This window comes from Acartia tonsa, chromosome 1, assembly GCF_053477335.1.
Source record: "Acartia tonsa isolate MP-2025a chromosome 1, ASM5347733v1, whole genome shotgun sequence".
NCBI classification, from domain to species: domain Eukaryota; kingdom Metazoa; phylum Arthropoda; class Copepoda; order Calanoida; family Acartiidae; genus Acartia; species Acartia tonsa.
Genome location: NC_137260.1, coordinates 25561931 through 25583969, shown reverse-complemented (window position 1 = coordinate 25583969; position 22039 = coordinate 25561931). Strand labels below are relative to the sequence as shown.

The 22039-nt window shown below is 29.6% G+C and overlaps 2 protein-coding genes across 4 annotated transcripts in view; both read right to left on the bottom strand.

The window, feature by feature from the left end:
* The window catches only part of LOC145315890 (uncharacterized), a 262202-nt gene that overhangs the window by 137790 nt on the left and 102373 nt on the right, over window positions 1–22039 (bottom strand). The window lies entirely within an intron of this gene.
* The window catches only part of LOC145315860 (uncharacterized), a 118774-nt gene that overhangs the window by 2831 nt on the left and 93904 nt on the right, over window positions 1–22039 (bottom strand). For all 3 annotated transcript variants that reach the window (XM_080156008.1, XM_080155993.1, XM_080156000.1), the window contains exons 24-30: window positions 20287–20355; window positions 18279–18360; window positions 17943–18012; window positions 17443–17619; window positions 14286–14370; window positions 7676–7751; window positions 5626–5764 (exon numbers count right to left, since the gene is read on the bottom strand). In XM_080156008.1, coding sequence (XP_080012134.1) covers window positions 5626–5764; window positions 7676–7751; window positions 14286–14370; window positions 17443–17619; window positions 17943–18012; window positions 18279–18360; window positions 20287–20355 — 698 coding nt within the window. The remainder of the gene's footprint in view (window positions 1–5625; window positions 5765–7675; window positions 7752–14285; window positions 14371–17442; window positions 17620–17942; window positions 18013–18278; window positions 18361–20286; window positions 20356–22039) is intronic.

Below are 22039 nucleotides of genomic sequence, written 5' to 3'. Positions count from 1 at the left end.
TCATAGTAAAATAATTTTTTTCTATGGTAAAGAAAAAATATGTAGGTAAGAAGCTCAATATCTTTATTTTAAGACTTCTTAGGTGTTTAATCCATTCATAGCTAAAGCTTTGAATAAATTAAGTTCATATTAAAAATCACCAATGTTATCTTAATTTCTAAAGGGATAAAATTTTGGCCATTTTAACCTTGATTTGTCTGCTTTTCTTTCTGTCCTTGTACTTCGGATTGTGTGTGTGTGTGTAATGGTATGTCTGTGTGTGTGTGTGTGTTTATAGTTTATTGAATGAGAAGATTACAATAAGTTTTACAGATGATAGAGCAAATGATTGCAAAGTCTTTTGCAAAATTTTCTTCATTTTCTTACACAGCTTTGATTTCAGTGTGATAGAAATAAGCAAGTTTAACATGAAAATATAAAATAAAAGGCAAATCGAGGAAAGGGGTGGGGCCAAGAGTTACAAAAATGTTTGTCTAAAGCAACATATCTCAAAAACTGCTTTATATTCTAATTTACTTAGAAACATATAATGGCTCTGTGATGTTTTTAGGATGTTTTACACTTAAATATTCTATTAAAGTAAACATTAAAAATACTTCAAACATACTTATGAATCCAGGAATATATAGATTTTGCAAGGAATTATAAATTTTAAATTGCACCAAGCCTTAGGAAAATTAACCTTTTACAATTTCAAAATCTAACCTAAACCAAGTATGCCAACCCCTTTTCTAAAAAAATTTCAAAGCCTCCAAATGCGTTTAAATTTGAGGCTCAGTCTTGGCTTACGCCAATTTATAATATTAGCAAATTTCAATAGTACACGGAAAGAAATAATAATTTAGCAAACCTTGCTGTTAATTTTTACATTTTTTGATAATTTTCCTATCCCAGTATCCCTGGACAAAGCCCTAGTCTAGAAGTTCCATCATGAATGTAGATTTCGAGATCATATTTCAAGGGATTTACTACAGCTCTACTACATTCCTTTCAGAGATAAGGAGATATATTCAGATTTATCAATCTTAATAATATTATTTAAATAATTGATAGTCATTATTCATTTAAGGAATTTTTCTCTTGTTACAAATTGACACAGATAATACAAGTAAAAGTAGGGGGAATGTTCTAATAAAAAAAAAAACTAAGCATAATCGAGCTCCTCAAAAAAGGTTGTATGTTGTTTGCTGTTTGACATTTCAGCAACATGAATAACAGCCTTACCACACGAGGTACGCAGGTTTTGTGACTTAGCATGACTTTATAATAAAAAGAATTAAAGCAATAGGTATTCAGTAAGATCACATACTTCAAAACTCCGAAATTCTGTCACTGTTTCTAGTTCTATAGCTAGAACACTTAAATTCAGTGCAATGCAATTTCGTAAAATAAATCTAAATCAAAAGAATTGTTAATACCTAAAAATTATAAGGATTTTGATATCTGTCTAAGCATTTTTTGTCTTTAAATGAAAGAAGTGTCTAAGTCAGCTAAATGTCTCTTCCTAAATAAAATGCTCTAAAGAGTTTGTTTGGACAGTGCAAAGTTTATCAATCTGTACAAGCCTCACTCCATCCCATCAATCCCAAAGTTGATCTTACAGACAATTCAAAAATTATTGCTAACTTCTGTTCCATCACTTAAGCTTTTAGCTCTTCCTAAAGACATTTTATTTGTAAGATATAACAGAAGCATTTCATCCCTACTATGAACTAATATCTTATGTGATTTAATGAAAAAAATGAACTCTAGGAAAAACTCTTTATATTTTATATTTACAGATTGCTGACTTTGTCAACAACTAACAATTCCGGACTACAAAATATTTTTCATGTTTTCAAAGAGTTTCAGGACGTAAGGAATGTAAAAAAAGTTTTAAAGTTAGTTTAAATACAATATACAATATTAAATCGTTAGAAAAAATTGCGCAATTCAACCAAGTAGTAAAATAATTAATTTTTAAACAAAGCTTGAAGAATTGGTCTTTGCTTTTTATTAGAGGCAGATTTTAAGCTAATTTCAGGAGCAAATTAATAACAATTAATTATTTTCCAAACTAATATTTAAAAAAAATTTTCTTGATAAATATTATTTTTATTCTTCTTGAAGAAAAAATATTTAAACATTACTTTTTTTCATAATTTACTTTTCATGTATCCCATAATAATTTGCTTGCGTTCACACAAAATATATTTGTTATAGAAGATATAAAAATAACATCTTGGTACAATGTGAGTGAAGTGTGGCACAGAATTTACAATATATATATATTTGCCAAAAATTAACAAAAACATTGCAAAACATCTGTACCCCATAATAAAGTCTAATTTCAAGCAATGTCAATTTCACTAAAAGCTATTTAAAAGCCCAAATATTAAGCTAAATTGATTCATTGAATGACTGTAAAATAAATAATTATTATCTTAAATTACTAAAAGCCTGCAATGTGTTAGTTTACTACAAGCCTGTGCGAAAGGTATTTATTGAGTGCAAGTGCATCTAGGCAATGATTAAAAATTCCAACCCTGATTGAGAAAGACAATGAGTTTAATTCAGGAATAAGAGAAAATTTGGAAACTAAAAAAGGCAATCAGAACTCATAAATTGCAACTATTTAAAAAAATTGATCTAGTTATTAAATAACTTTTAGCAATTGAATAACTTTGTGAAAAAATATGTAAGGCCTCCTAACCGAAGCAAGTAGAAAGATGTCTGTCTGTTTGGCTTTGACTAAATCATCTTACAAATAATGTATGTTTTTTATGTTTTTTTTTGCTAGCCTATTGTTATCTATATTATAATATGTTATATTTGCTACATTATAACAATTAGAGAAAACAAATATTTTTTTCCAAATGAACATGAATTTACTTATCCCTTTATTACTCGTTTAAAATTTTTGCATCCGCGCATTTTATCCTACATATTCAATCTAAACTTTAGATACATTAACATTTTTAAGGAGCGATGAAATGTTGTGTTTTATAAAAATATATTAAAAATCATTAGATTTCAAAACAAAAAAATATTGAAATATATATTAGAAATAAAATAGAAATGATAAAAGACATAAATGCTTATATATTGTATCTTCGAATTTTTTTACCCCACGACTTTTCGCTGAAACAAATCTCTTGAGATAAAACATAGTTAGAAATAGTTTAATAGTTATCTTTCAGTTATTAAGAAAGAAAATAATGCTATGTTTAAAAGGATCTGTTTTTTTTTACTGCAGGAGAAATGATTTCTCTAACAGTTAGGTACGATTTAGAAAGCGTTACAACTATATAATTGTTACCAGAAAGTCTTTACAACCATTTAAAACATTATGTCTTTTTTACTTTTTTGACAAAATTTTTTTTGTAGCATATAATTCATTTGATTTCAAACAATAATTCCTAGGACAACAATGTATAATATCATATAATTGATCAAGTCCTAAAATTAGAGGACCATAAACATTTATTTTGTTCACCATCTGGTTTGAGAGATTCGCTTTTATAGATGTTGTCATTCATGTTTAAATATTATTCAAACAGTTTGCAAATCAACCAAACAAACACTTATGCTTCAAATGAAACCCTAGTAAACAGTCTGGCAAAATGTTATTTCTATTTGTTGGAAAATCTGTTTTCATGTGAATGAAGTGAAATATATTTTACTCGCTACAAGCTATTCGAGTAACAAATGAGGTTTAAATTGATCCTATTTGTGAAACTATATTCTCTCGCCTCAGTGTATGCAAGGAAAAAGGTTTCTAAATTTGGTTATTTTCATAAAAAAAACAAAAGAATTTCACCTACAGAAGTCTAATAATATATTATAGTTATATAACAAAATGGCTTTTTAGAACTATTTCAAATTATAATATTTCATTGTATACTTTAGACACTTTTTTTGTGGGCTATTACAATTCAAAATAATAATTCATAATTTTTCTTTCTTTTTGCGTGTAAAAACTTTGGAAATGATATTTTTTTTCAGATTTATAGTTTATAATAAAATCAAAGAAAAACTATTTCCTACTTAAAAGCTTCAAAATCTTCAAAAGTCTTCAGCTGTGAAAGTCTCAAAAGGAAAATTCGTAACAACAAACATAAATTTTTAATTGACTGTTTTTAAAGTCGTTTGGTCTTTCAATTAAATCTCAATTTTAAATTCTAGCTTAGTCTTTTACTTTCAAAAATCATCTAAGTAGTGGTTAAATAAATGGTTGAAATAAAATCAATAAGCCATGCACATCAAATAAAACTGTTTTAACTAAACTGATCAAGGTGTACCAAAATGAAATTTGAAATCTATTTAATATAAACTTTATCTTAAAATTAGGCTTCTTGCTTTTTAAAATAAAACAAGGTAAAATAAATAAATGATACTCTTAACAAACATCAAGGTACACTTTGATTTATTAAAATTTGATAACATTCTATGACTACTCAACAATAAGAAAAAAATAACAAATTAACTTTTAATTGAAAATATAAAAGTAAAACAAAAGTGAAAAAAAAGGTTGCCTAAAGGGGATGGGGAGATCTTATTTATTTTTAATGTTTTTTTAACATTAGTTATCAAATTTTTATCATTACATTATTATGTTTCACGAAACGATACTTGAAAGCGGAGCAGTCATTTTTACATAAATTCTATTATGTTATTACTGTATTTTCACAAAACGTTCACGAGACGAGTTCACGAAACACAAAAGGACTGCGTTCATAATAGCGTAGATTTTTAACGTTGTGTTGTATTTCTTTTTCACAAGAGCAAGACATTTTCTAACAATTTAGCTCTTTCTGTTTAACAAAAGCACAATCAAACGGAATAAGTAATTTTATAGAGTTTAGCTTTGATGAGAATCAATTACTTTTATAAAGAATTGAATAAAAAAGTTATAAAAATTATCAATTCTTTATTAAAGCATTTAATTCTTATGGCGGTTTTCCTTAAATACTTAGTCGAGTACCCCTGCCCCATTTATTTGGAAAAATAAAAAAAAGGGTGGAGAAGGGTAGCTTTCCTATGTTGTGTTTTACTTTAGGTCAGGTTAGGTTTTATTGTGATAATACCGCAAATAAAACCCCCGCTGTTTTAAGGTCCTTCCCAGGGGTTTAGTACAAAGAAAAAGGAGGTCGGAAGATTTCTGTGCTCGCTAAACGCTTTAAGGAAAAGTACCATTGTTGTATCTTTGGAAGTTTCCAAAAATCTTTTTTTTATCCTTATTAAAAATTATCACGTAAGGAAACTTTATGTGCACTGTTGTAATTACTAATAGAATTTTGTATTTTCTAATTGATTTGCAAATATATTGATTTCAAAGAGGGCAATTTAAGTATTTCTTTTTTATTATTTTAATCTTATGCTTTCTTATAATCTAGTAGTAATTACAACTGCGTTATTTAAACTGAAATTAAGTGATTCAATTCGATTCTGAACTTGTTATATTTATGTGAAATTAAATTTCAGAATGTGAATGGAAAGTCTTGGTTTATATAAATATTTTCCTATGAGATGGTTAAGAAAGGGGTATGTTTAAAAAATACAAAAAATATACGCAAACTGCCAATATTCAAATCGATCAAAATCACTGAAAATCTGACTCTTATGAAAAAAAAATATTATACTTGCCTCTTCAACTTGTTTGAGAACCCGGAGGAAGTTGAGACCCGCCAGCTTCTTGAGGTCCTCCGTGCTCCACGTTTCTGTGGCCAGCAGTGCTGTGAACAGGGCAGGGTACGTTGACACATCCTCCAACCCCTTGGGCACCCTGAAAAAAAAATTACGTTGATTTAGAGCGTTAGGTAAAATATTTTTTAAAATCTTATAGCGAAGCTTTTCTATAATTTGGTCAGTCCGTACTTCCATCCTTACGTAACGGAAAGCTCTTCTGTTAATTTGGGCATTTAATAATTTTCATATCGTTTCCAAGCTAAATATGGCGATTCCTATTACAGCAAGGTACGATTTAGAAATATCAGCAACTCTCAAATCGTTACTAAAAAGTTCGTCCACATAAAACAAGCTGTTTTTTTTAATTGAGTTTATAAAATCTTTTCGGTGTACTTTATAAAAAAATTGACAGTAAATGCCCTATAATTGATGTTAATTACGTTGTATTTTTAAACATTAGTAAACAAAAAAAAGAAAATATAAGACAGAAAAAAAGACGCAATAAACAAACATGTAGATTACATAATAAAATTACTTTCTTTCCCTGATAAATTAAAAATCTTCCATAAATTAATTTATCCTTTTTATTCTGAAGGAAAGAGGGAAAATAATCAGATTTCCTATACAACAATATCAGCGATATATGGAAAGATGTTTTTGTGTATTTTTGATTTTTTTCTCTTCTTATAGGAAAGATAACTTTTCGATATCAGAAAGCTCTTAAATAGACATGAAGACTATTGAATGGTTTCCCTCAAATTACCTAGTCAAGCACAGAAAACTCTGATCCCTTTATTTTTGTTTACTTTAGATCAAACTATGTTGAGTTATATTGGGTACAGGATATCCCCTTGGACACTGTAGCGAAGGGTTAGTAGTTATATGCTTTCAAAATTTTAATATTTGCTTTCAAAATTTTGATATTTTTCATAAAAAGTAAAAAAAAACTAACGTCATGACATATTTCTCTTATTGTTCTACCAAATAAGCAGTTCTAATTTGTGGAATGATTCTTACTCCTTTCTATTTCCATACACCCATGTGATACTAGAGATACATATTGTATGTAATTGATATAAAATTGACATACCATCCTTGGGATAACATATTATAACATATTCTTGCGTAGTAAAAAAAGTAAAACTGTTTATAAATCTTTACATTTGTTAACTTGATTTTACTTTTTAGGTTCAGCTTTAAAACAATAAAATATTTCTATAAGAAAATGGGTTTAATTAATCCCAGAGATTTTTTTCAAAGTGAAGAAAAGGACATAATAGTTTTTTTGCAGTGGTTTAAGTCAAAAGAGAAATAAATGAACAAGGATGATAACATCCATAAGTATCGAAAAAGATCAGCTATGAATCAGCTACAATTAACAGAGGGAAAATGAGCATTTGTGCACTATTTATTAGACTGGTCCCCAAAGTTTTATTCGATGGCTAAAAACTTTGAAAAGTTGTCCAAACATTTAATAAAATAATTTTAATCTACAAATGGGGTTTCTATAGTAAACATGATTTGGGTTGTACATTAAGATATATAAGTTTTCCGGAATTTTAATGTTAGGGGGAGATTTGAAATCTGCATCAAATTTTAAGGATTTTTATAAAATTCGTTTTTTGTATAATTCTTTATCTAAAAGCGGAAATGCATTTTAAGTTAATTAATTTTGACCAATAGGATAGGTGGATTTTAAACTACCTGCGCTCTAATTGGTTGAATGATGTACGCCATCCAATCAGAGCGCAGATTTTTTAAATCCACCAATCACAGATGCCAAAATTAATTAACTTAAATTGCATTTCCGCTTTTAGATAAAGAATTATAGAAAAAACGAATTTTATAAAAAATCCTCAAAATTTGATGCAGATTTCAAATCTCCCCCTAACTTTAAAATTCCTGAAAACTTATATATCTTATTGTACATAATGATGTCATCCATTGTATTTTTTTTCCCATAAGATTCTTGTTTTTTTGTTGTTGTAAAATTTGAAATGATACTTACGCGCTAATTCCATCGTAGCTGGATCCGATACCCACACAGTCAATACCAGCTATCTTTCGTATGTGGTTTATGTGATCTGAAAGTAAAACAGTTTTTTAAAACATCTAACAAATTGAATACAGAATGCTCTTTGTTAATTGGAATCTTCACAAATAAAACAGCAATCAATCTTAAACAGCAGCCGAGAAATCAAAATTTTAAGAAGAAAAAAAGCTTTTAGTCCTTTCATCTCAGAGCCCAAAAATCCTATAGAAAAGATAAAAGCGGCCAAATATCTGTTCAACAGCAGTAGGACCGTCATGGATGTTACATGCTTTGATAGCAGCTGAGTAAATCTCATTTTTCCGATAGCATTACGAAATGACAAACAAAGTGAATTTAAGAGTATTCCTGCTACTAAAAAGCATTCTAAGTTTGTTTTATAGCAGGAATAAGGTATAACCAACCATCGAAATAAATCTAAAATCATATTTGTGGGGCAAATGGAGAGGCCGTCAATTTGGCGATGTGTTGCCCCCCAACGACAGCAGAAAAATACGTATAAATTTCGTGACTTTTTCCGAATTAATTTCATTGTTGGTATACGCTGGTTTTATTCGAATTAAGAAAAAAAATTATAAGGTAAAACATGTTACAATTGATTTATTTAAATTTTTCCCTGCTTAACATAAATGATTGTTCTTGTTTGCCTAATATTACATATTAATTGGGTCAGTTTCATGTATATTATATAACAAACAATATAAGAATAATTAATTTATTATTAGACGGTTGTTTACACAGCGTCATCGATATAAATAAAACAGAGATAAAATGATAATTAAATATATTTATGTTTGAAATGATGATTCCTTTAATGATAAGACATAACATTAAATCTCCATAATTTTAAAGCAATTATGCGTCATAATAAAATTTAATTTATACATCTGCCTGATCGATATTAAAAGTGAATTCGCTCTATAAACGTCAAAATTCGTTTGTTCTACTGAATGATGAACTTCACTTGAATGCATGTTTACTGTTTTGATTTTTCGTATCCATTTTTTTCCAGAGAATAATAAACTAATCTATAATATGGATTACACAAGATTATCTCATTGATTAAGTGTTACATTTCACACGAATATTAGCTAGATTATCATGGGCGTAGCAACCATATATCATATAAAATATACATACGTTGGTTTAGTTTTTTTTTAAACATATACATTTTGGTTAATAGTATCTTAACGTGTGATTAGGACAGATATAAATATACAAATAGGGAAAATATTTTTTTTTTAAATTAAAGGAACATTGAATTTAGAACAACGTTTGATTCTAAGAAATCATAAGCATATTATCAAAGCAGTAGACGTATGTTATGTAATGTTTTGATCTCGATAAATTCTTTAAAAATAAGGTTCTAATTTTAAAATGAGCTTGTTATATATCCATCTTTTATTTTCTTATTTCAAGTGAAGGAAGGTCAACTTCCAATAGCCTAAAACCTGACCTGGACCAATTAACTTTCAGAATATTGCAAAAAATAACAAATTGAAAGATCTTATTGGACAGGACAAAAGACTGACAAACATCCAATATAGAATCTAAGGTTGTTCAAGGCACAAAAATTGCATTTAATAGATAAATAAAGTTTGTTTAGATACAATTTATAAATACACAATTTTTAATATTATTGCTCTTATTATTAATTTCATTGGGCAATATAGGTTAACTAACTTAATAGGCATCTTTACCTATTTTGTTGTATGAACAATGTCTGGAGAAATATTTGCAATTCTGTGCATAATTTTAGCATTATATATATTGTAAGAATATTTACATATTTTAATTTCTGTACTGCTTTATCTGTCCCTAAATTTAAACCCCATACATGTTTTTTATCCTGAACAGTTAAAACTACTTGGCTAGGTTAGCCATAATGATATATGACTTATAGTTTTATGCCAAGCCTTTGCAGTTATTTTAACAGCATAAGACTGTTGTCATCATTAAAAACAGTCCTTTTTTTTTGGGGGGGGGGGGGGGTAACTTATGTAGGTTAAAAGACCATGGTATGACTCTTGAATAGTAGGTATACTATCTAAAGCATTAAACCAATTGTGTTTGGCGGTTACCGAGATTTTAAAGAGCAGTCGGACTTATAAAAGGGAAAAAAGAAGAGTCAAAAATACATCATTCTACTTTGTGTATGATACATTTTTTGTTTTGGGGTATTTTTGAATATGGTATAATTTTGTTTGATACATCATGTGAATATTTGAACCAGAATGTGTAAAATTTATGTTTCTCCTTTAGTTAAAATATCTTCTATGTTTGTTTTCCTTTGTTTACACAATATTATTCAATATTTTCAATGAGAATTTGCAAATTTATTCATGGCTAATTTTCTACATAAATTGCATAGTTTAAAATATTTGCATTTAATAAGGAAAATTAAATGTTTATTTGGTTATTAATGCATTAATTGCAGGAGAGAGGAATAAATTTAGACAAGAAAAAGAAAATTCAAACCCTCTTTATAACATATTTTTTAGCACTAAGCCGACTCAGTTTTTCGTTTCAAAGAAGCTTTTTTATGGGTCATGGGTATGTTATATCCATTTTTTTCTTTTTTGAAATAAGAGATATAATTTTTAAAGTTCTACTTACTTATAACATCATTGAGAGTAGAGTGATTACTACAAGTTGGGAAATAAGAGTTCTACTTACTTATAACATCATTGAGAGTAGAGTGATTACTACAAGTTAGGAAATAAGAGTTCTACTTACTTATAACATCATTAAGAGTAGAGTGATTACTACAAGTTGGGAAATAAGAGTTCTACTTACTTATAACATCATTGAGAGTAGAGTGATTACTACAAGTTAGGAAATAAGAGTTCTACTTACTTATAACATCATTGAGAGTAGAGTGATTACTTTAAGCTAGGAAATAAGAGTTCTACCTATGACATCATTGAGAGTATAGTGATTACTACAAGTGAGGAAATAAGAGTTCTACTTACTTATAACATCATTGAGAGTAGAGTCATTACTACAAGTTAGGAAATAAGAGTTCTACTTACTTATAACATCATTGAGAGTAGAGTGATTACTACAAGTTGGGAAATAAGAGTTCTACTTACTTATAACATCATTGAGAGTAGAGTGATTACTACAAGTGAGGAAATAAGAGTTCTACTTACTTATAACATCATTGAGAGTAAAGTGACTACTACAAGTGAGGAAATAAGAGTTCTACTTACTTATAACATCATTGAGAGTAGAGTGATTACTACAAGTGTGGAAATAAGAGTTCTACTTACTTATAACATCATTGAGAGTAGAGTGATTACTACAAGTGAGGAAATAAGAGTTCTACTTACTTATAACATCATTGATAGTAGAGTGATTACTACAAGTTAGGAAATAAGAGTTCTACTTACTTATAACATCATTGAGAGTAGAGTGATTACTACAAGTTGGGAAATAAGAGTTCTACTTACTTATAACATCATTGAGAGTAAAGTGACTACTACAAGTGAGGAAATAAGAGTTCTACTTACTTATAACATCATTGAGAGTAGAGTGATTACTACAAGTTGGGAAATAAGAGTTCTACTTACTTATAACATCATTGAGAGTAGAGTGATTACTACAAGTGAGGAAATACGAGTTCTACTTACTTATAACATCATTGAGAGTAGAGTGATTACTACAAGTTAGGAAATAAGAGTTCTACTTACTTATAACATCATTGAGAGTAGAGTGATTACTACAAGTGAGGAAATACGAGTTCTACTTACTTATAACATCATTGATAGTAGAGTGATTACTACAAGTTAGGAAATAAGAGTTCTACTTACTTATAACATCTTTGAGAGTAGAGTGATTACTACAAGTTGGGAAATAAGAGTTCTACTTACTTATAACATCATTGAGAGTAGAGTGATTACTACAAGTGAGGAAATACGAGTTCTACTTACTTATAACATCATTGAGAGTAGAGTGATTACTACAAGTTAGGAAATAAGAGTTCTACTTACTTATAACATCTTTGAGAGTAGAGTGATTACTACAAGTTAGGAAATAAGAGTTCTACTTACTTATAACATCATTAAGAGTAGAGTGATTACTACAAGTTGGGAAATAAGAGTTCTACTTACTTATAACATCATTGAGAGTAGAGTGATTACTACAAGTTAGGAAATAAGAGTTCTACTTACTTATAACATCATTGAGAGTAGAGTGATTACTTTAAGCTAGGAAATAAGAGTTCTACCTATGACATCATTGAGAGTATAGTGATTACTACAAGTGAGGAAATAAGAGTTCTACTTACTTATAACATCATTGAGAGTAGAGTCATTACTACAAGTTAGGAAATAAGAGTTCTACTTACTTATAACATCATTGAGAGTAGAGTGATTACTACAAGTTGGGAAATAAGAGTTCTACTTACTTATAACATCATTGAGAGTAGAGTGATTACTACAAGTGAGGAAATAAGAGTTCTACTTACTTATAACATCATTGAGAGTAAAGTGACTACTACAAGTGAGGAAATAAGAGTTCTACTTACTTATAACATCATTGAGAGTAGAGTGATTACTACAAGTGTGGAAATAAGAGTTCTACTTACTTATAACATCATTGAGAGTAGAGTGATTACTACAAGTGAGGAAATAAGAGTTCTACTTACTTATAACATCATTGATAGTAGAGTGATTACTACAAGTTAGGAAATAAGAGTTCTACTTACTTATAACATCATTGAGAGTAGAGTGATTACTACAAGTTGGGAAATAAGAGTTCTACTTACTTATAACATCATTGAGAGTAAAGTGACTACTACAAGTGAGGAAATAAGAGTTCTACTTACTTATAACATCATTGAGAGTAGAGTGATTACTACAAGTTGGGAAATAAGAGTTCTACTTACTTATAACATCATTGAGAGTAGAGTGATTACTACAAGTGAGGAAATACGAGTTCTACTTACTTATAACATCATTGAGAGTAGAGTGATTACTACAAGTTAGGAAATAAGAGTTCTACTTACTTATAACATCATTGAGAGTAGAGTGATTACTACAAGTGAGGAAATACGAGTTCTACTTACTTATAACATCATTGATAGTAGAGTGATTACTACAAGTTAGGAAATAAGAGTTCTACTTACTTATAACATCTTTGAGAGTAGAGTGATTACTACAAGTTGGGAAATAAGAGTTCTACTTACTTATAACATCATTGAGAGTAGAGTGATTACTACAAGTGAGGAAATACGAGTTCTACTTACTTATAACATCATTGAGAGTAGAGTGATTACTACAAGTTAGGAAATAAGAGTTCTACTTACTTATAACATCTTTGAGAGTAGAGTGATTACTACAAGTTAGGAAATAAGAGTTCTACTTACTTATAACATCATTGAGAGTAGAGTGATTACTACAAGTGAGGAAATACGAGTTCTACTTACTTATAACATCATTGATAGTAGAGTGATTACTACAAGTTAGGAAATACGAGTTCTACTTACTTATAACATCATTGAGAGTAGAGTGATTACTACAAGTTAGGAAATAAGAGTTCTACTTACTTATAACATCATTGAGAGTAGAGTGATTACTACAAGTTAGGAAATAAGAGTTCTACTTACTTATAACATCTTTGAGAGTAGAGTGATTACTACAAGTGAGGAAATAAGAGTTCTACTTACTTATAACATCATTGAGAGTAGAGTGATTACTACAAGTGAGGAAATAAGAGTTCTACTTACTTATAACATCATTGAGAGTAGAGTGATTACTACAAGTTAGGAAATAAGAGTTCTACTTACTTATAACATCATTGAGAGTAGAGTGATTACTACAAGTTAGGAAATAAGAGGTCTACTTACTTATAACATCATTGAGAGTAGAGTGATTACTACAAGTGAGGAAATAAGAGTTCTACTTACTTATAACATCATTGAGAGTAGAGTGATTACTACAAGTGAGGAAATAAGAGTTCTACTTACTTATAACATCATTAAGAGTAGAGTGATTACTACAAGTTGGGAAATAAGAGTTCTACTTACTTATAACATCTTTGAGAGTAGAGTGATTACTACAAGTGAGGAAATAAGAGTTCTACTTACTTATAACATCATTGAGAGTAGAGTGATTACTACAAGTGAGGAAATAAGAGTTCTACTTACTTATAACATCATTGAGAGTAGAGTGATTACTACAAGTTAGGAAATAAGAGTTCTACTTACTTATAACATCATTGAGAGTAGAGTGATTACTACAAGTGAGGAAATAAGAGTTCTACTTACTTATAACATCATTAAGAGTAGAGTGATTACTACAAGTTGGGAAATAAGAGTTCTACTTACTTATAACATCATTGAGAGTAGAGTGATTACTACAAGTGAGGAAATAAGAGTTCTACTTACTTATAACATCATTGAGAGTAGAGTGATTACTACAAGTTGGGAAATAAGAGTTCTACTTACTTATAACATCATTGAGAATAGAGTGATTACTACAAGTGTGGAAATAAGAGTTCTACTTACTTATAACATCATTGAGAGTAGAGTGATTACTACAAGTTGGGAAATAAGAGTTCTACTTACTTATAACATCATTGAGAGTAGAGTGATTACTACAAGTGAGGAAATAAGAGAAAAAGTTCACCATCACAAGGCCGCGCTTTTCAGCCTGAAACAAAATTTATGATCAATTATATGATAAAAATTCACTAAATATCTAAAAAGAGAAGTTTTTATTTCATTTTTTTATTTCAAATAGGGCTGTAGAAAATTAGGATTTGGCAATACACAATAAATTAGTGAAACCACATACTTATTCTAAACAAAATTACTCTATGCAAATATAATATTTATTTTTGTGGAAAAATCTGGACACTAGTACTTTGTACAAGCCCATAATAAAACCACCTGGAATCACAAAGTTACTTATCAACAAATAGCAGAACGTGTTTAGAAACTTATGAGGTCTTAATACAGACAAAAAGAGGGGTGATATATTATCGTCAATGTGGTGTGACTTTTTTATCATAAACCCCCTTTGACTTCTTTTTTTTGGGGGGTTGTAGAGGGATGTAGGCGAGAGGACATCTAGTGGGATGAATCCACCCTCTTCATTTTTTACTCGACTGTACGTTTCTGATTTCTATTTGTAATATTGTGCAAACTTCTCTACTAATTATTATATCCATTTCATCCTATTATATAAAGTATTTTTTTTTGTCTGTAGCTAAGGTTTCTATAACTACTTAACCGATTGAGTTCTTCATTTTAAGGAAGCTTAACATAGGCCTCGGGATAGCTGTAGTCTATTTTTTTTAGAAGTCTTTTAATGGTTTTGGGTTATTTTTCTTTCCATCCCTTTAAGACAACAAATCTTAATTCATTTTTCTTCAATGATCATTAAAACAAATTAATGTAGATTAAAATTAGTGGAAGGAGCCGAGTAGACCATTTAACAATGCAAGAATACCCACATAAAAAAAGTTAAAGAGAATTTAAGAAAAGTTATCTGGGCGAAAACTACTGCATTTCTAAACACACACACACACACACACACACACACACACACATATATATATATATATATACACACAGACAGACAGATCTTTACACAAACATATACACACAGGATAATACACACGCAAAACACTAATATGTATAACCTTTTGCTAAGTAGAGTCTGAAAAAAGGGTTAGAAAAGAATAAATGAGGGTATCTACATACTTTTTTTTAACCCCCCTCCCCCACCCACTTAAATTCCCATTGTATTTCTCACTTTTTTTTGTCCCTTCCATTTGTAGGTGACCCATCTACCCCACCCTACCCCGAGGTGACCCATCTACCCCACCCTACCCCGAGGTGACCCATCTACCCCACCCTACCCCGAGGTGACCCATCTACCCCACCCTACCCCGTCCTTCTATTTTTTATTCTTCTTAGGTTAGTGTGTGCATTTAAAACTTACCCTTCAACTTTACCTGAAACTTAACAACCTTCTCCCTTATTATATCAACCTTTCTTCCCTTTTTTTCCATCCAATTTTTTTTCTCCATCTCTAGCTCAGGACCTGCATTTCTAAAACCATAGCTAAGGTTGCAAAGAAAAAGCAGAAATGCAAAATGTGTTTGTGTGTGTCTATTTGTGTGTGCGTGTGTGTGTGTGTAAGGGGAGAAGGTTAAAAGAATTCACTTAAAGAGATGGGTTTAGAAATGGGAGCTTCCCCTCTAATTTCCCTATCTACATTGTGGTTCCCCCTCCCTCCCCCCCACCGGCCAACACGGTGCACACCCTTCTAACTAACCATTCTGATGCTTGCTTCAAAATTGCACCTCTCCAAATGCATTTATCAGAGACCCCGATTTAACTTTGAAGTCGTAATAGTTACCAAGTAAGATAAGTTGGTGTGTGTGTGTTTGTCTTGCAGGCTGTTTTAATTTTCTACCCGTGTGCCTAAAGTCTGTGTGTTTGTGTGCTTTTTAATAATGTGTGTGCGTGTTCTTGTTTGTGTGTGTCTGTGTGGTTAAAGTCAGTGTTTGTGGGTGTTATTTAGTCAGTGTATGTTTGTGTGTATTTAATTCACTGTGTGTTTTAATTCAGTGTAAGTTTGTGTTTGTTTGTATTCAATTGTGTGTGTGTGTATTTGTGTTTGTGTGTGTGGGTGTGCATGAAGAGAAACGTTAAGCAAATACAAATGTCCAATAAGAGGTTTAATTAAATTACAACTGTTTTAATGAAGGATTATTGTGTAGTAAAATTATCCAAATTAACTGCTAAATATCCAGTAAAATATATATAAATCACAGGTAACTGATAGTTTAGGGTTGTTAGACATTGACAATGCACAATTGTAATCTTTATTTCCTTTTTGTAGTCCAAAATTTTTTTTAGCATTAAGACATTAAATTTATGTAATCAATGAATTCCCATTATCTTCTTTATTGATCAGTTTTGTCACATGTTTAAAACATGGATTAGATTGTTGAGTTATTAATAACTAGCGGCTAAGCCCCTAGGATCTAGGGACTCTGAAGGACAGAGAGAGGCTAGAGAAATAGTTGAACCATTCCAAGACTTAAAAATAAAATAGCTTAAAACCATCATAGAACCCATATGAAACTTACCTTTATGAAGCCTTAAATAGAGGAATAGATATACTTTATATAATAGGATATACCAAGACAGAAAAAATTCAGGTAGAAAGCTAATATGTTCTCATATAGGTAAAAGTAATCACGAAATAAATTTAAGGTCCGTTTACCTATCCCTCCTTTCATTGACTACTGTTATTTTCCAGCAAGTAACATGTCGTAAGTTTGTCAGTAGGTGAGATGAGAGTGATCTAGCTAACCAATAAACCTATATGGTTCTCCTTAACAGGTTGAATCTTATTATAGGTGTAGCTGGAGGTTTCAGCTGTTTTTGGGGAGGATTCCTCCAACGAACCCTTAAAATCACCTAGAGAAAATATCCCTACATTTTTTTGTTTTTAAAACTAAAACTGAAAGCGGAGGGTAGATTTTCCTTCCTTCCCTTGAGGCCTTTAGGCCGCGTAGCCGCTAGTTTCAAAGCTTTTTATTGTGCCTATAAAAATGACGTCATACTGACCCAATTAAAATAAATACGTAACTTCCATGGGTCTGTGTGCCTATCCTTGATCATTTATATTATATGACGCCATTTTTTATAGGCACTATAAACAGCTTCGTTAGTTTGACAAAAAAAAGGGAGCAAAATTACTCACCACTATTCTAAGCAGGTCATCAGGTACATTTCTGGTTGAGTTACAGAGCGCATGCGCACTCGAGTGAGAGAATATTACGGGAGCTTCAGAGGTAGCCAGCGTATCACGTGCAGTTTTCATACTGCTGTGCGAGAGATCAACTACTATTCCCAGCCGATTCATTTCTCTCACCACAGTCTAAAATCATTAGTTATCAATAAAATTTGTAAAAGAAATCATTGTAGTCTAAAAAAGTATCTAATTGTATTTTCTAAATATTAGTTACATATCCTATACAAAATATTTACTATTAAATCTTAACAGTCAGGCCCTTAGTTTGTAGCTACTCTATACCTCTTTGTCCGTCCTCCTGTCATTCTGTCTTTTACATATGTATATAGGGGATATGTCAACTTCATTGCAACTTTTGTGTAGCCTCTAAAAATTAAAGCAAACATATTCTTTTATTTAAATTTAGTATTTTGCTACCTATTGATAAAAAATTTAGTTTGTAATGTCACCTTTCCAAACGGAGTGAGACCATCATGGGTTGGCTTAGCTCCCACTTTGTCCGCTTGTGAGCAATCAGCCCTGAAGAATAATATTTATAATATAGCTGTTAAACTTATCTTATTAGCTAAATTAAGCTTCTAATCTTGCATTGCTAAAAAGTATGTTAAAATTTTGAAATTTTAATAGTATAATTACATTTATAGCCAGTATTTTTTACATCTATACTATTTACAGTGAGGTATAGCAATTATGATAAAATTGTGGAAACTGGGACATTTAATTGTCAAAAAGTTAGCAAATTAAGACATCCTAAAGTATAAACATCATTGCTTTAAAAATCCTACCATGGAGTATCGCAGTTATGAGTGAGGGTGAGCACTCGGACACCAAGTTTCTGAAACATTCGTAACACTCCTAAACTTGTGCCTAAAAAATAAAAACATTAAATGTTAAAATTAAAAAAAAAATAATATTAAAATAGAAAATTTGTTCAAAGCTACTGAACAAAATTGTCTGATTTAAATTAAAGTATCACAAATGGCATGCCTATATTAAACCTATAAAGATTAGAATTTGTCTTATACCCATGACTATTTATATTACTTTATCAAAACATTTTGTGTAAAACTAAAGAGTTTTATTTTAAGTGGAAGTAAATTTCAATAGATATAAAAATAATTAAATATTGCTCTTCATAAGATCAAATAAACCAAAATTGCAGAGTTTTTCTTTTTCAAAAATGCATTTTTGCAATAAACACTTTAAATTTGCACATGTTATTTATAGAATATAGAATATTATGCAGATATTCACCAGTTTTTAATATTTCAGATTATAATGTAAACTGAAACAATTTATAGCATGGCAGTTGGCAATAATTTTCATATTTAACGTGGACCATATTCTGTACATTCAAATAAAAAATTATGAATTGAGTATTAAAAATCTTTCAGTCTATTTACTACACTCTTCTCAATGTTGAGTAAATCTCATTTAAAAGCACCATAATAAAGAGTGTAAAAAAATTGTTTTATGCCATTTTGAAATCTAACAAAAATTGTAAATATGAAAGCATGAATTTTTTTAAATTGGTGGGCACAGGAAAGAATAAATATCTTTTTTTTATAAATCATAATAAAAATCTGGACAACATTGAGGAAATAAAACAATAAATGATTCTTGGGTGGCAAATCCCTTGAGTTTATGATATCATCATGCAAATGACTTTTACACATTTTATAAATCATTTTCTTATAGATCAATATTTATGCGGTTTGGTTTTGGAGGGTGGTGAGTCCAAAAACAGACCAAAATATTCAATATTTACATATAATCAAATTTAAGTTTTTCAACATGAAACTAAAGCAATGGCAGTGTTTAAATTCAGATTTTTTAAGTATTACTTTCAATTAAAAACTGATAACATTTGACACAACATTACATTTTTTTTAAATACACTTTTCTATTCAATCTCCTTTATAGAAAGAAAGGAAGGATATATAGAGGATTACTATAAGAAAAGATATAAACTTATAATATCCAATCACAGAATTATACACTTCTTATACCTATAATCTATTTTTAGAGTTATTCTTTTCATATTTTTCAACTTGTTTTTTTACTAAGCATACCCTTGGGAAATTCCTTTGATTGTCATCATGGAAAATTGATAAATGTGTAAATCTCTATGAAGTACTGTTTCTTTCGTGTAGTATTGTAAAAAATGAACATGATCTTTCTGTCTATTCTAAATCAACTAAGCTAAATAATCTATGAATAGCTATCTTTGTATCTGTTAGCTATCTATTTAATCTCTAGCTATTTGTCTGTATGTTCTATCTATCCTATTATACCTTATGCTAAGGCCAAATTCTACAGATATAAGACTAGCTATCTCTACTATCTATCCTTACTTACCTATGCTATGCCCAGATTCTACAGATATAAGACTAGTTATCTCTACTATCTAACCTTACTTTCCTATGCTAAGCCCAGATTTTACAGATATAAGTCTAGCTATCTCTACTATCTATCCTTCTTACCTATACTATGCCCAGATATAAAGATATAAGTCTAGCTATCTCTACTATCTATCCTAACTTACCTATGCTATGCCCAGATATACAGATATAAGTCTAGCTATCTATACTATCTATCCTTACTTACCTATACTATGCATAGATATACAGATATAAGTCTAGCTATCTCTACTATCTATCCTTACTTACCTATACTATGCCCAGATATACAGATATAAGTCTAGCTATCTATACTATCTATCCTTACTTACCTATACTATGCATAGATATACAGATATAAGTCTAGCTATCTCTACTATCTATCCTTACTTACCTATGCTATGCCCAGATTCTACAGTGATAAGACTAGCTATCCTTCCACTTTTGTGAGCATCAGTGATTTCTAAAATAATTTTCATCATTAGCTTAAATTCTTTTTTCCATATAAATAGAAATTAAACGCCCACTTTATTATAACCTGCTTAGGATTTTTCAATTTTCAACTTATGTAGATTGAAGGCTACTACAGAACCATAACTTTTGTGATAATAGATAAGGATGTACTATAACATATTCCTACTTAACAATATAAAAATCTAAATTAGGAAATTGTGTCCCAATTTAACTGTACCATCAGTACAAGGTACCTCACTAAACTTCTATTTATAAAACTTTAAGCAAGGTACAACAAACTTTCAATGTATCTATCAAACTTATCCTATGGATATAGATTATTGATAATAACAAATCATAATAAAACATGGCATACTTATATTCATAAAAAAAGGAAAAAATATGTAAACTATTTGCCTCTAGAAACAATTAGGAAAGATCGTATAAAGTTTGTTGCTATAAGGATCACGTAATTGGACAAAAACTTTGTAATTACAATAAAAAAGTTTGAAGAGAATATCTAGGATAGATAAGCAGCACATTATACAATGATTATCACACAATGTGTTTACTCAAATCTTAATTTAATCTCTTATATAAAAAAGAGCTGTATTAAAAAGGCAAAAAAGTAAGTCACAAGATCGAGATCTAACGACTTTGGAGTCTTTTATTTTCATTTTTAGGTATACGTTTTTCTTTATTTAAATTCTAGAAGTGTTCTTATTTTCTTTATTTGTTTTATAACCAATCTAAAATTCAAAACATTATATAAAGCTGATGTAAATATAAGTGAATATGTTTGAAGAAATCTTTACAAGAGCTCTTCTATATACATTTCTACAACAGATATTCAATAACATAGATTGCTTGTAAAGGGTATATATTTTTATATTTAGTGAAGAATTAGTAACTGTTTATTTCATAACCTATGTTAATATTTAGTTTGTTGTATCCAAAAAAAACAGCCCAAAGCATTTAATTGTCAGCTATTAACAAGATCTATTAAACAAGTAAAAAACTGAACTTTTTGAAGTTTTATTTTGTGTATTTTTTAAATGTGTAAGATTTTGTGGATACCTTAAAACACTTGTAGACTTTAAATCCTGTCTAAAAAGAGGATATTTTATTTTATGGACGTCTATGAATCAAAGTAATGAAACTCTAATCACCCCAGCATTACTTAAATATTAGGGCAAGGTCAAGTGGGAATAAAGTTTATATTTAATAATCAAGCTCCGAATCTTGGATAAACGTCTATGTATAAGATATACTAATAGTACAGAAAATCATTACTGTAAAACTTTTATTGAAAGTCATTCATTTCTTTTTGAGTAATTTGTTAGCGAAGTTGCTCTACAAGATGTTCATGTGTTGCTCTTTCTGTCAATAACTGCATGAAATTTTTCTTAAACTGTTTCCACTTTACACGCCAGTCTCACTTTTATAGTTTCGCCCTTTTTCTTTATTATTTTTCACTTGGCCCTTTCTCCTCTTCTTTAAATTTTTGTTCTTTTCTACTAAGCTTTCCTTTAAACTTATAATTTTCCCTTTCATTTTGATGATAACCTAATTATTTTAATTTTTAACTACACCAATAAAACCAGAAAATTTTAATATTTCTCACATACTTGATTTGATTTGATTAATGTTTTAGAGTATCTTCTACAAATATATAAGAACATGTAAATATACAT